Source organism: Cetorhinus maximus, chromosome 11, assembly GCF_964194155.1.
Source record: "Cetorhinus maximus chromosome 11, sCetMax3.hap1.1, whole genome shotgun sequence".
In the NCBI taxonomy this organism is placed as follows: Eukaryota; Metazoa; Chordata; class Chondrichthyes; order Lamniformes; family Cetorhinidae; genus Cetorhinus; species Cetorhinus maximus.
The window spans coordinates 67,732,997-67,747,920 of record NC_135889.1 but is presented as its reverse complement, the minus strand read 5'-3'; the positions used below and the strand labels follow the sequence as shown (position 1 = coordinate 67,747,920).

The following is a 14,924-nucleotide window of genomic DNA, read 5'->3' as shown; positions in this document are numbered from 1 at the left end:
ATACTTAAACCTGAAAAGGACTAAACAGAACTTAGCACGTAAACCTAATTTGCTACTCACTTGGTCTCTGTCTCATTCTGGCATAGTCCCCTGTCTCCTTGCGCGCCCCTACTAGATGGTAGATAAAGGTCAAAAAGTATACTTGGATTTTATAGAAGATTTTGACCAGGTGCCACATGATAGGTTTCTTTATAAGATAGTCCTATAGTGTTGGAGGGTAGATTCTGGATTGAATAAACAATTAGTTGCATTCTTATAGGCAGAAGATAGTTCTTTGCACTGGCCCCTTTCTGCAGAAAGGCTAGTTAAAAGCAGGATCCTGCATGGATCTGTGCGACAGTCATTGCACTTCATTATTTATGTTAACATGTCAGTAACCTGTCTGTAGGTTCAGTGATGACATAAACATTCGTAATGTTCGATCTTTGGAAAAAAAGACTACAAACAGATTTAGATGTAATAAAGAAACAGCCCACATCTAGCACATTTAATGCAGATAAACGTAATGTTATACATGTGAATTAATGACAGGAATTTGTACATTATGCATGGTCGAACAGGAAAGTGTCCTAAGTGCTATAATGCATGAGTCCCTAAAGGTTCACGACCAGTACCATGATGCTACGGCAAAATAAAATGGAATATCCGGGTTTATTGCTAGAATGATCCAATATTAAACAAAAAGCATTATAGTGTCCTTGTTGAAGACCTTAGTTAGGTTTCACTCAGAATCCTATATCAGGTTTTGGCCCTATCACATGCTGGGCAATGTAAAGATCCTAGAAAAGATTCAGAGAACTACCAAACTGATATGTAGCTTAAAGTCCTTGGTTATCACAATTGGCTTGTAGTATACTTGCTTGATTGAGTGCAGCTCCAACAACACAAGCAGCCCAGCACCATTCAGGACAAAGCAGCCGACTTGATCACACCCCACCCACCACCTCAAACATTCACTCCCTCCATCCCCAACACACCATGGTTGCGATGCATACTATCGGCAATGTGCACTATCGACAATGGGTACTGCAGCAACTTGCTAAGGTTCCTCAACAGCACCTTCCAAACCCGCAATCTCTACTGTCTAGAAGAACGAGAGTGGTAAGCACATGGGAATACCAGCACATGCAAATTTTTCTCCAAGCACATCATCCTGAATTGGAAATATATTGCTGTTCCTTTATCGGTGCTGGGTCAAAATCCTGTAGCAGTATTGTAGGAGCACCCTATACTACACAACTGGAGCAGTTCAAGAAAGTGGCTCACCATCACCTTGTTGGCAATTAGGGATGAGCAATAAATCCTGGCCTTGCTAGCAACACCCACATCTCATGGGTGAAAGAAAAAATGTAGGAAAGTAAAGACAAAAGGGAGTTTTGATCGTATCATTTAAAATAATGAGGACTAGCCAATCCAATTAGGTTTGATAGGCAGAAGGAGGGGACGTGCGTATTAATTATGCAAGCACAGAATTAGGTTAGATGTCAGGAGGTTTTACTTATTGCAAACCTCATTGGCCTTTGGAACAACTGGTCAGCTCATGCATCAAGATTCAAAAAAAGAGCTGGATGAGCTCCTGGCTAAGAATAATATCAATACATACAAAAGTTGGTGGGGAGATTGGGTGATGTGCCTCACGGCTATTGTAGTCACCTGGAACTTGTTTTGAGTGCCTTCAGTGATCAGCATACTTTCCCAGAGTTGGCCTATTTTTTTTACATCAGCTTTTTGTTTGTTTTGCAGGAGGTTACAATGCTGCTGGTGGATAGGGAGTATTGGGAATTTGGGAATCATAATGCATGACTATACACAGGATTAGTGAGTCAAATTGTCATGTCCTGTCTGTCAGTTTAATTATCAACTTGCATTTTTTATTTTTTGGGCAGCCCTATCAAATAGGTGATGGGATTCCTAGAATGTTAAAGAGTCTCCATTCTAAGCTATTGCAAAATACTCACAGGTAGCATTTTTGTTTATCTGCTATGTCCCCCAGGGACACAACCAATTGCATTAGGCCAGGGAACTTGAATGGCTTCCTGAGCAGTTTACTAACTTACATATGATTCTCTAACAGCGGCCTCCTTTAAAGGATTATTAACCCAAGCACCTCCAATCTTTCCTCAATTTTGGGCCACCAATTTACAGTGACTGAATAAATTAATTAATTTATTGCATAGCATTCTGGGATTTTCCCAATCTTTTGGGATTATAGTGTAATTCTATCCATTTCTTCATAACTCCATAACTTGACTTTGTGGCTTTTCTATGCACAGCCTCAACATTATCAAGTGCTTTAAGGTGATATGTAGCAATGGTTAGATGCACTCTGCTCGAACACTGTGCCTCAGTCCTAAAACACTGCATCAGTTTTTCCATTTCTCATTCAAGTCACCCTAAGATTTGAGTGAGATTCCCAAAGTAGTGCCAAACTGGTGGTAGTTCCATCTCTGGGTGTATCTCCAACTAAGGGTTGGATTAAGTCTGCTCAGGCTCATTGCACACAGGACTTTGAGCTAGGATTCAGGAAAATATCATTGTCAATTTCAGTTGGATTTGAACGTGGGCCTCAAAAAGGTGAGAAGCTAGTGTCTATCTCCTGGCGGCAGTTGGTCCCTCAAACTAGCTGTTAAATCTCTAAACTAATTTTAATTTATAATTGTTAGCAATTACAAAAGTGTATCCAACACCATTCAGGGTTAAACAGGAAGTAATTAGATTGGTGAAATGCTGCATTATGTTGGAAGCATCCAAGTAAGGTAAAGTAAGCCTGATCTCCAGTTTGATGAGTTCCCAAAACATGCATAGGCACTTCGGAGGGATGTTGATGTTGGGAAGGAAAATAGTTTCCTAGGAGCGATATACTGATGTATAATCTGATATACTTAAAACGCTTAGAAACTGATTAGTCACCCACATCGTCAACGGAAAGCATCATGGCCTGTACAAACAAGGTGACGCAAACAAACCCTTGAAAAGGTAATACGCTCTTAAAAGAGCCTGATTTTTATAATTAACAATTTCCAAGTACAAAATTAACGGATTTCACCTGAAATAAGTTTCATAAGTTTCTGGATTGCAAGCTAGTAAAGAAGCACCATGGTCTATTTTCTGAAATTAAAATCTAATTACAAAAAAAGTGACATCCATGATTGTAAAACACCTCCTAGAAAGAAAATATAAAAACTTACCCAATATATAGGGCAGTTCAAGGCACATTGTATTAAAAATAACATTCTATTATAACACATATCATGTTAAAAATTGAAGCCAAAAGAATACAAGGCCTCCAAAAAAAGTCAATTTATCATTAAATATTTTGAGATCGATTTATCTCGAGGTCCACCTGCAAGCTCTTTTGTAGTCTTGCAATGTTAGCATCTAGAGCTGCTAAACTATTCCTGAAGTCTTGTTCATCACGGGAATTAAATGAAGAAATAGATGACATACTCCAGCCAGATTTTATAGATCTATAATCAATACTTGAGAAGCTTGAATCTACTGCTGATACTTTGTCATTATGTAATTGTGTCCTGTTTATTTGATGTTGGAGAGATGTACATAAATTGAAATTGGATTTGGGAAGGCTTGTAATATTGTCTGGAAAATTGAGACCAGTTATGTCCGAAGATCTCAAGTGAATCTGGTCATTTTCTGCTATTCCCATTCTTGATGAATCACTTACTGCAGTCTTCTCTTTTAACTTGTGAATGATGGGTATTTCTTCAGGAAGAGCTTTTTCTGGTTTTTCTAACCCATCCAGGCAACGAGGGATTCCATTACATGAACTTTCATTGTCATAGTGCAACTTTGATCCAGTATTTAATTGTAGTGGTGTACATTTCCTCCTTTCAGCTGATTCATTTTCTTGCTTGGAGGCATTGCCAACTAATGGAATGTATGTGGTTTCATCCAGGTTAGAGTCCTCATGTCCTCTAGTAATATGATTTTCAGACTGTGCATTGTACCTAGAAAAGCTTGTGGGTGAAGACTTTGCTGACAGGCCATTACTTTGGTATGTTTCTGTGGTTGCAGATGTTAAATAAGGTTGAAATGGAATGGTCAAAGGTTCAGATTCAGGTATTTTACATGATGATGATAAAGCTTGTGTGTCGTAGTCAGAATTAGTATCCAGATTTTTAAGGTAAACTGTCACAGAGCTCAAACCTGGACCATCCTGTAGCTGTTTCTCATATTCCTGCAGGAGGCTTTTAGTAAGTCTGGATGTGGGTTTGGCTTTCATGCAATCTATGCTAAGGTCAGAAAGGAGTCTTGCCATGCTGCTTTGCAGGTTTCTGTTAAAACAACCAAGCAATATAGTCAGTTGATGAAAATAGTTAACATTTCCCACCGATTACGAAAATAACTAATACATTAGTAGAGCAGTTCATAAAAAGATAATCAAGTCTGCAATTTCAATGTGATCACCTTTCATATCTGTATAGAATGAAACAAATGTGTTTTTGAACAGGAATATCCTACAAGTTCGTGGTGTAAAACGAGAGACATAAATTAAGATGACATAAGTTTGAGTTCCTGGTCTATTCTCTATTTTAGGCTTTATGCAGATACAGTGATCTGGTATTGATTGGGTTTTGGGAGAGAGAAAAAGGAGGAAGTGATGTGTGTGTATTGGGAATCATGGTGCAGCCAGAAACTATGACCATGTAGTTGAGCCATCCTGTTCATGTTGCTGAAATGCTTTAATAGTGAAATAAAAACAGAAAATGCTGGAAAAACTCAGCGGGTCTGACAGCATCTGTGGAAAGAAAAAGGGTTAATGTTTTGCATCCGTGTGACTCTTCCTCAGAGCTAAAGAGGAGAAATGTGATGGAATTTATACTGTTGGGGGGGTGGAGCAGGTAAAACAGGATAGAAGGGCAGTGATAGGTGGGTTAAGAAGAGGTTGACAAAGGTGTCATGGACACAAGACAAAGGGAGTATTAATGGTAGTAATAAGGGCTAAAGAAGGTTCTGATAGTGGCATAAAGGTAAGAAAGCAGAATGTGTGAATAACAGGACACAATAGCTTTAATACTGAATGTTTTAACATTCTCAGGATGTTGTCACCCTGGCTAAGCTGGCATTTATTGCCCATCCCTAGTTGTCACGAAAAGGTGGTAGCGGGCTTTCTTGAAATATTGTACTCCGTGTCAAGGACTGTGGTTCAAAATTCTTACCTGACAGCAATGACAATGAAGGAACAACACTAATCGGCGGGATTTTCCACAGCCTCCCGGTGCCGCGATCTTCCGGTCCTGCGGCAAGTCAATGGACTTCTGGCTGGGGCACTGCCTCATCCCGTCTGTGACGGGGTGGGGCCTGAAAATCCCAGCCTATATGTCTGAGTCATATTGGAGTATAACTTGGATAAGAACTTGTAGGTGATGGTATTCTAATGCATCTGCTGCCCTCGTCAGTCTAAAGTAGTGGAGGTGGGGGAGTTGGGTAGTGTTGCTGAAGAATCCTTGACAAATTGCTTCAGTGCATCCTGTAGATAGTACACCCTGCAGCCATGGTACAGTACGCAGTGCTGGAGGTTTTTTTCCTTTTAACGGGACATGTGCACTGCTAGCTCAGCCAGCATTTTTATTGCCAATCCCTAATTGCCCTTGAGAAGGTGGTGGTGAGCTGTCTTCTTGAACCGCTGCAGTCCCCGTGGTGTAACTATAAGCACTGTGCTGTTAGGGAGAGAGTTCCAGGATTTTGCCCCAGTGACAGTGAAGGAATGGCGATATAGTTCCAAGCCAGGATGGTATGTGGCTTGGGAGGGGAACAGTGCATCTTGTAAATGGTACACACTGCTGCCACTGTGCATTGGTGGTGCATAATTCTCAGGCTCTGACCTGCTCTTGTAGCCACAGTATTTACATGGCTGGTCTAGTTCAGTTTCTGGTCAATGGTAACCCCCAGGATGTAGATAGTGGGGGATTCAGTGAAAATAATGCCAGTGAATGCCAAGAGGAGATGGATGGATTCTCTATTGTTGAGGATCAGGTCAATAGTTAACCCCAAAAGGTTTATAGTGGGATAAATCAATTATGCTAATTCTACTGAATGTCAAGGGCAAGTGATTAAGCTCTCCCTTGTTGGAAGTGTTCATTGCCTGACAGTTGGGTGGCATGAATGTTACTTGCCACTTATCAGCCCAAGCATGGATGTTTGTCAGCACGTGGCATGGATAGCTTAATTATCTGAGGAATTATGAATGAAGCTGAATACTTCACTCGTCAGTGAACAGGCTTCTTCTGACCTTATAATGGAGGGAAGATAATTGACAAAGCAGCTGAAGATAGCTGTAACGTCCTGAGGTTGAGATGATTGAACAGGGAATAACTTTGCAGAGCATAAAGAATCGGTCATCCTCAATCTATAGAATGAACAAAATCCATTATCCAGGAAATATGATGTCTTAAAATACTTTGGGCTAAGTTTTGCCCAGAAAAATAATCCTGCAGATTTTCTCAGAGTAGATTTGCAAATCTCATATGTCTAGCGGGGAGATGAATTCTAAGGGAGCTTGGGTTGGAGACAGAGTTAGAGGGGTTACAACTCGGTAGCCCAGTCTGCAGTCCTGAATCCCTGAACACAGCTCAGTACAAGACTGGTGAATTCAAAGTCTAAAACATTTAGACTGTTTGTTGACCTTACACCAATGTTCAGTATAATTACATTTTAGTAATTTCTTAAATTATAGCTCAAGTGCAAAATGAAATTCATAAATTAGCATACAATATAATTTTGATACTCCTTTTCAGGAATGACCCCAGCCAAATGCATTTCTCAAGCAATCAGATGTCAATGAGGGCCATCTAGTGGTCAAAATTATACTATGGACAATTGAAAACATGCTTCCTGAGAAGAATTCTATTTTTTTCCAAGATACAATCCCAGACACAATTCTGTTACAGTAAATTAGATACAATTGGATTTAAACCAGCTACATTACTCTATGTGAAACAAATAAATCAGTGACAATAAGAAATAATATGAAAAAATAGGAATTAGAAATCCAGGATATTAATATATCTTGAAATAAGGAGCAATAATAGAGACAAAAATTTACTACATTCTGGAGGTGAGTTTGAAGTTATGAAATGCTTCATGTCAGGTGTATAAAGCAAAAAAAATTATGACAAATTTCATACTTAAAAGGGGAAAAGTAATAGGTGTTCATTAAAATGTTGTCTTCTTGTTACACATGGCAAGAAAGAGGAACAGCATTTGTTCTAATTAGAAATGTAAAAAGCCAGCGCTGAAGCTACACACCCAACAAACTTTTGAATTTAGTTTGGATTTTTGTACTCACCATCCAGTAAAAAGTATGAATTTCCTCACCATTTTTGGTATATTTCTTCTACATAATCAAAATACATTTAAGAGCATCAGAAATAGGTTAGGTGCAAGATTGGGCGTTTTGGTCCCTTGGGCCTGCATTGTCATTCGATATGATCATGGCTCAGCTACATCATCTCGCACTATCCCTACACACCTCGGCTTCCTTAGTATCTAAAAATCTGTTGATCTGTGATTTGAATATACTCAACTACTGAGCATCCTCTGTGGTAGAGAATTCCAAAGATTCACAAATCTTTGAGTGAAGAAATTTCTCTTCATTTCAATCCTAGATGCCTGACCCCTTATTCTGAGACATGACCCATAGTTCCAGATGCCTCAGCAGCTCCCCTGTCAGGCCCTTTGAGTATTTTATATGTTTCAATGAGATCACTTCTCATTCTTCTAAACTCAAGGGAATATAGGACTGGCCTACTGAATCTCTCCCTTTGAGACAATACCCTCATCCCAGTTTTCGACCTGCAGAACAATCATTGCACTCCCTTGAATATATCCTTCCTTAGGGAAGGAGACCAACACTCTACTCGACACTCCAGGTGTTGTCTAACCAAGACCTTATACGATTGCAGTAAGATTGCCTTACTCTTATATGCCAATTCCTTTGTAATAAAATACCATTTGCTTTCCTTATTGCTTGCTATACCTGCATGTTAACTTTCTGTGATTTATGTATAGGGACACCCAGGTCCCTCTGAATACCAAAATTTTCTAATCTCTCACTTACTGAAAAATATTATGCTGAACCATTTTCCCTATCAAAATGAATGAAATCAAACTTCATATTACCTCACACTATACTTTATTTCCCATATTCTTGTTCATTCACTTATGCTGCCTAAATCCTCTTGCAGCCTTTTTGCATCTTTCCTACAGCTTACATTTCTACCTAACATTGTATCATCAACAAACTTGGATACATTACACTCAATCACCCTATGTTATTAATATAGATTGTGAACAGCTGAGGGTCAATCACAGATCCTTGTAGTATCCCACCAGTTACAGCCTACCAACCTGAAAATTACATTTATTTCAGGCCTGTTTCTGTCTGTTAACCAATCCTTAATCCATGCTAATATATTACCCTAATCTCATGAGCCTAATTTTGTGTAATAACCTCTTCTTTGGCAGCTTATCAGATATTTTTTGAAAACCCAAATACACTACATCCACTGGTCCCCCCTCATCTACTGTTAGTTACAACCTCAAAGAATGCTAAATAAATCTGTCAAACATGATTTCCCTTTCATAAATCTGTGTTGTCTCTGCCCAATTTTCTAAGTGCCAAGCTATCACAACACAAATAATAGATTCTAGAATATTTCCTTATACCCATTACAAGCAAACTGGCCTTTAGTTCCCTGTTTTCTCTCTCCTTCACTTCTTTAATAGCAGTGTTTTGTTTACTACCTTCCAAGCAATGGGGATCATAGTAGATCTTCCAGAATTTCCTAGTTTCAAAACTAATGCATTCACTATCCGGAGCCACCCGCTTTAGAACTCTAGGATGTAGGCCATCATATCAGGTACAAAGGATTTATCAGCTTTTAGTTTGATTAATTTCTCTAGCACCATTTATTTTCTAATACTAATATTGTTAAGTTTCTCAAGTCACTAGACCTCGGTTCCCCATAACTTCTGTGATCGTTTTGTCTTGTGAAGACAGAAAAAGGGTTGGATATTCAAGTACCCATAGGGTCAGATTTCAAAATCGCGGTCCCACAGGTTGTCTCAGGATCCCGATGCCTCCAGGACAGTTTTGAATTTTCAAAGGGCTGGTGGAGGGTAGGGAATGGGAACCCACTTGTCGCTGATTAATGGCCCAATAAGGTCCTTAAGGAGCTTGCTAAGGGATCTGTTGGGTGGAGAATGTGATTTTCAATCTTTAATTCAGCGAACCAGAAAAGTCTGGTGCATGTTGGTGCCCAGCTGTCAAGTTCATTACAGGGACATAAGAAACTTTCTCTGCCTATAATGAAAACTGAATTTTCATGGCTCTACTTGTATTGGTTTGAGTGCCCTACCTTCATTTTGCCTGAATGGCCTCTTCATTCATGCTGATGCTGCTGGCCCTCTAAGGTGCTGTCTGTTCCATTTGTCAAGGCAGCAGCAGGCTGCAACATGGTGTTAACAATCTTATAAGCCTCATAATTGTATGTTTTGGGACTGTGTCTTTAATGAAGGGGGTCATGTGACCTGTTCTGACATCAAGCCTTGGCTGGTTTGATTGAGAGATTAAACGGGACCCAGATTGTTTTACTGGAAAGAATGTGCAAGGTGTTTACGCTTGGATACAAAGGTGAAAGCAGCTGTGATGCCAGTGGACGGACTGTGAATCTCCAAGTCCCAGATAAGTGCGCAGAATGTCAGGTTCCAATCAGTAGACCTTTAAACTGTCTATTTAATTTCAAGATGAAAGAGTTAGGCTCTCAAGGATTGTTAACCAGCATCTCTACCTCGAAACAAGGCCCATATGATGCACATTGCCATGGTGATGGGCTTTGAGATGGTATGGGTACAAAAGAAGCCATTGTGAAATCAGGTTACAGGCTTTTCTATAATATCACAGGCACGTTAGCCTGCCAGGGTCCGGGTGACGGAATGAGCAGCTGGAGGATGAAAGTTTCTACGGTTCATCACGTTGGATGCTTGCACTTGAATTGAAAAGACTAAATTCACGAGGAGTTAAAACGAGGCTCAGACCCCTGTGGGAGTCCACTTGTCACATCCTGCCAATCAGGAAAAGACCCATTTATGCATGCTTTATTTTCTGGCAGCCAGCCAAAATTCTATCCATATTAATACATTACACCTCTACACCATGAGCTTTTATTTTCTGCAATAACCTTTGATGTGGCACCTTATTAAATGCCTTCTGGAAATCCAAGTACAGCAGGTCTACAGGCTCCCCTTTATCCACAGCGCATGTTACTTCTTCAAAGAACTCTAATATTTTGGTTAAATATGATTTTCCTTTCACAAAACCATGCTGACTCTTCCCGATTACATTGGGTTTCTCTAAGTGCCCAGCCATAACCTCCTTAGTGATCGATTCTAACACCTTCCCCACGACAGACATCAAGCTAACTGGCCTACAGTTTCCTGATTTCTGTCTCCCTCTCTTCTCAAGTAGAGGGGTTACATTTGCTACTTTCCAATCTGATGGCGCTTTCCCAGAATCTAGGGTATTTTGGAAAGTTAACACCAATGCATCTACTACCTCATTAGCCACCTCTTAAGACCCTAGGATGAAGTCCATCAAGACCCGGAGACTTGTTAGCCCGCAGCTCCATCTGTTTGCTCGATACTGTTTCCCAAGTTATTGTATTTTCACCAAGTTCCTCTCTCCCTTCCACCTTCTGATTTACAGCCATTACTGGAATGTTTTTTGTATCCTCTATAGTAAAGACAGAAGCAAAATATTTGTTCATTTCATCTACCATTTCATTATTATGTACTATTAACTCCCCATTGTTCCTCTAGAGAATGACACTATTTATTCTTTTCCTCTTTAAATACCTGTAGAAACTCTTCCAATCTGTTTTTATATTTCTAGCTAGCTTCTTCTCATACTCTAATTTCTTTCTCCTGATTAACCTTTTAGTCATTCTGTGCCATTCTTTATATTCTGACCAATCATCTGACCTACCACTCATCTTTGCACAATTTGTATGTTTTTTCCTTAACTTCAATGCTTTCCTCAACTTCTTTAGTTAACCACAAATGATGGGTCGTCCCTTTAGGATTTTTCTTTATTGTATGAAGATATTTATTCTGAGTATTCTGAAATATCCCATTAAATGTCTGCCACTGCTCATCTACTGATCTACCCCCTAACCTAGTATTCCTGTCCACGTCAGCTAGCTCAGCTTTCATGCCCACATAGTTGCCCTTATTTAAGTTTAAAATACTAGTCTTAGACCCACTCTGCTCCCTTTCAAACTGGATGTAAAATTCAATCATATTGTGGCCACTACTACCAAGAGGTGCCTTCACTCTGAGGTCATTAATTAATCTTGTCACATTACACAATAGCAAGTCTAACATAACCTGCTCTCTGGTTGATTCCAGAATGTGCTGCTCTAAGAAACTATCACAAAAGCATTCTATGAACTCCTCATCCAGGCTACTACTGCCAATCTAATTTTTCTAGTTTATATGTAGATTAAAATCACCCATGATTATTGCCATCCCTTTATCACAAGCACCCAATATTTCTTCTTGTATACCTTGTCCTAAATTGTGGTTAATGTTAGGGGGCCTGTAGACCACTCCCACTAGTGACTTCTTCCCCCTACTTCCACCCAAACCGATTCTACATCCTGATCTCCCGAACCAAGGTCGTCTCTAACTATTGCACCAATCCTTGATCAACAGTGCTACCCCTCCACCTTTACCTAGCTTCCTGTTCCTCTTGAATGTCATATCCCCTCAATATTCAGGACTCAATCCTTGTCATCCAGCAGCCATGTCTCCTTAATGGCTATCAATTCATACTTATTTACTTCAATGTGCGCTATCATTTCATTTACTTTGTTATGAATGCTACAACCATTCAGATACAGAGTCTTTAGTTTTGTCTTTTTGTTATCTTTGTAACATCTAGTCTTGACTACTGGCGTATTCTTAGTTTTAATCTCTGTGCCCCTTCCTGCTATTCTATGACCCTCATTTCCCATATTACTATTATGATATCCTGCCTTGAATCTATCCCTTGATTTGCCACATCTACCCAAGATTGATCCCTCACTCTCTTATTTAGTTTAAAGCCCTCTCTACTTCCCTAGTTATGTGATTCACAAGAACACCCATCCCAGCGCGGTTCAGGTGTAGACCATCCCAATGGTACAGCCCCCACTTTCCCCAGTACAGGTGCCAATGCCCCACAAACTGGAACCCACTTCTCCCACATCAGTATTTGAGCCACGCATTCATCTTTCTAATCTTATTTGCCCTATGCTAATTTGTACACGGCTCAGGTAATAATCCAGAGATAATTATCTGTGAGGTTCTGCTTCTTAATTTGGTACCTAGCCTCTCATACTGATTATGCAGAACCTCCATCCTTGTCCTGCCTATGTCATTGGTACCTACATGGACCACGATAACTGGATCCTCCCCTTCACACTGCATGTTCCTCTCCAGCCCTGAGCAAATGTCCTGAACCCTTGCATTGGGCAGGCAACACAGCCTTCTGGACTCCAGCTCTTTGTTGCAGAGAACAGTGTCAATCCCCCTCACTATACCGTAGAGTCAGTGGAGGCAACCAAGTTTGTGGTGGGGACCAAAAACAATGGCTTCAGTCCTCCCAATACTTGGATGTCAGACAAGCTGTATGATAATTTAGAGATCTTGGAAGGTGGTGAGATAAATCTGAGTGTCAACAGTATTCATGCGGAAACTGACATGTTTTTGGATGATGTCACTGACGGGTAGCATGTAGATGAGAAATGGGAGGGGAACAAGGGTAGATAGGTAACAATGCAGGAATGGGAAAATAAGTCACTGACAGTGATTCTTTGGCTTCAATTAGATAGGTAAGAATGGAACCAGCCAAGTGCAGTTCCATCTAGCTGGATGTCAATGGAAAGGTATTGGAAGAGGATGATGTGATCAGTTGTGTCAAAGGCTGCATGCAGAACGAGAAGGGATGGTTTACCTTTTTCACAGTCATGTAGAATGTCATTTGTGACTTTAAGAAGAGTTGTTTCTGTACTGTGGAAGCGTGATTGGTAGAATTCAAAGAGGTCAAGGGTTGGTTTCCTGAGGAGAGGGGTGATCACAGCAGATGTGAAGGAGGGACAGAGAGAAAAGTTAATATCAGTTAATATGGGAGCTAGGAAGGGAAGTTGGATGGTCAGTACTTTATAGGAATAGGACTGAGAGCAGGAGGTGGGTCTTATGGACAAGATGAACGCAGAGATGGCATAAGGGAAGATAGGAGAGAAAGATACAAGTTCAGGACTAGGGTAAGGAGTAAGCCTTAGAGCAAGTTCAGACATTGGGTTAGGGAAATGGAGAGAAGTGGCAGATGCAACTAATCAGATGGTCTCAATTTTGGTGACAAAGAAATCCTTGAACTCCTCACACTTGCTGTTGGAATTGAGGGTGGAGGAGACGGAAGAGGGTTTAAGAAAATAGCTTGCAGTAGTGAGAAGCAGCTGGGTTTTCCTTTTCATTCCCGGGATGATCCTGGAATAGTGAGCAGTTTTAGCAGACAAGACCAGGACCCTATGGTGCTTTATGCGGTCCAGCCAGATCTGAATGAGTGGCTAAACCGGTTGTCTGGCATATCTGTTCATTCCTTGGTTTCATTCCTTAAGAGAATGTATAATTGTTGCAAGTTATCAATTAATGCCTTAAAATATTTGGCATTGCTTTTCTACTGTCATCTTTTAATCTAGTTTCTGAATCTACCTTAGCCAACTAACCCCTCATACCTACAAGGTTTGCTTTGTTCAGATTTAATGCCTTAATTTCAAACTTAATGACATTATTCAGAAACCCAAGATAAAATTCTACCAGATCATGACTACCCTTTCCCAGATGCTCCTTCCTGTCTCATTGCACAAAACAAGAACTAAAGTAGCCCGTTCCCGAATTGATTCTTTACATTCTGATCTAGAAAACTATCATGAATGCATTTCAAGAACTCACCCCCAACAATATTACTGCAAATTTGGTGTGCCCAGCTGATAAAAAATTTAAAGTATTTAAAAACAAAATTCATTCAGCAATATGGACTTCGCTGGCTGGGCCAGAATTTTTTGCCCATCCCAAATTGCCCTTAAGAAGGTGATAGTGAGCTGCCTTCTTGAACGTTGAAGGACATGTGGTGTAGGTACATCCACAGTGCTGTTAGGAAGGGAGTTCCAGGATTTTAACCCAGCGACAGTGAAGGAATGGCTATATATTTTCAAGTCAGAGTGATGAGTGATTTGGATGGGAATTTCCAGGTGGTGGTGTTCCCATCTATCTGCTGCCCTGGTCCTTCTAGATGGTAGTGGTTGTGGATTTGGAAGGTGCTGTTGAAGGAGCCTTGTTGAATTCCTGTAGTACATCTTGTAGCTGGCACATACTGCTGCTACTATGTGTCGGTAGAGGAGAGAGTGAATGTTTGTGGATGTGGTGCCAATCAAGCTTTGTCCTGGACGGTGTCAAGCTTCTTGAGTATTGTGGGAGCAGCACTCATCCAGGCAAGTGGGGAGTATTCCATCACACTCCTGACTTGTGCCTTGTAGATGGTGGCTTTGGGGAGTCAGGAGGTGAGTTAATCATTGCACAGTTCATAGCCTCTGACCTGCTCTTGTAGCCAGAGTATTTGTATGGCTAGTCCAGTTCAGTTTCTTGTCAATTGTAACCCCCAGGATATTGATAGTGGGGGATTTCAGTGATGGTAATGCCATTGAATGTCAAGGAGCGATGATTAGATTCTGTCTTGTTGGAGATGGTCATTGCCTGGCACTTGTGTGGTGCAAATGTTACTTGCCACTTGTCAGCTGAAGCCTGGATATTGTCCAGGTCTTGCTGTATTTGGACATGGACTGCTTCAGTATCTGAGAAGTCGCGAA

General features: G+C 40.5%; 1 protein-coding gene across 3 annotated transcripts in view; it reads right to left on the bottom strand.

The window, feature by feature from the left end:
• Window positions 1-455: 455 nt before the first annotated feature.
• ccdc14 (coiled-coil domain containing 14) overlaps window positions 456-14,924 on the bottom strand; it is a 94,485-nt gene continuing 80,016 nt past the window's right edge. For all 3 annotated transcript variants that reach the window (XM_078552173.1, XM_078552172.1, XM_078552174.1), the window contains one exon: window positions 456-4,292. In XM_078552173.1, the coding sequence (XP_078408299.1) occupies window positions 3,308-4,292 (985 nt within the window). In that variant the 3' untranslated portion in view covers window positions 456-3,307. The remainder of the gene's footprint in view (window positions 4,293-14,924) is intronic.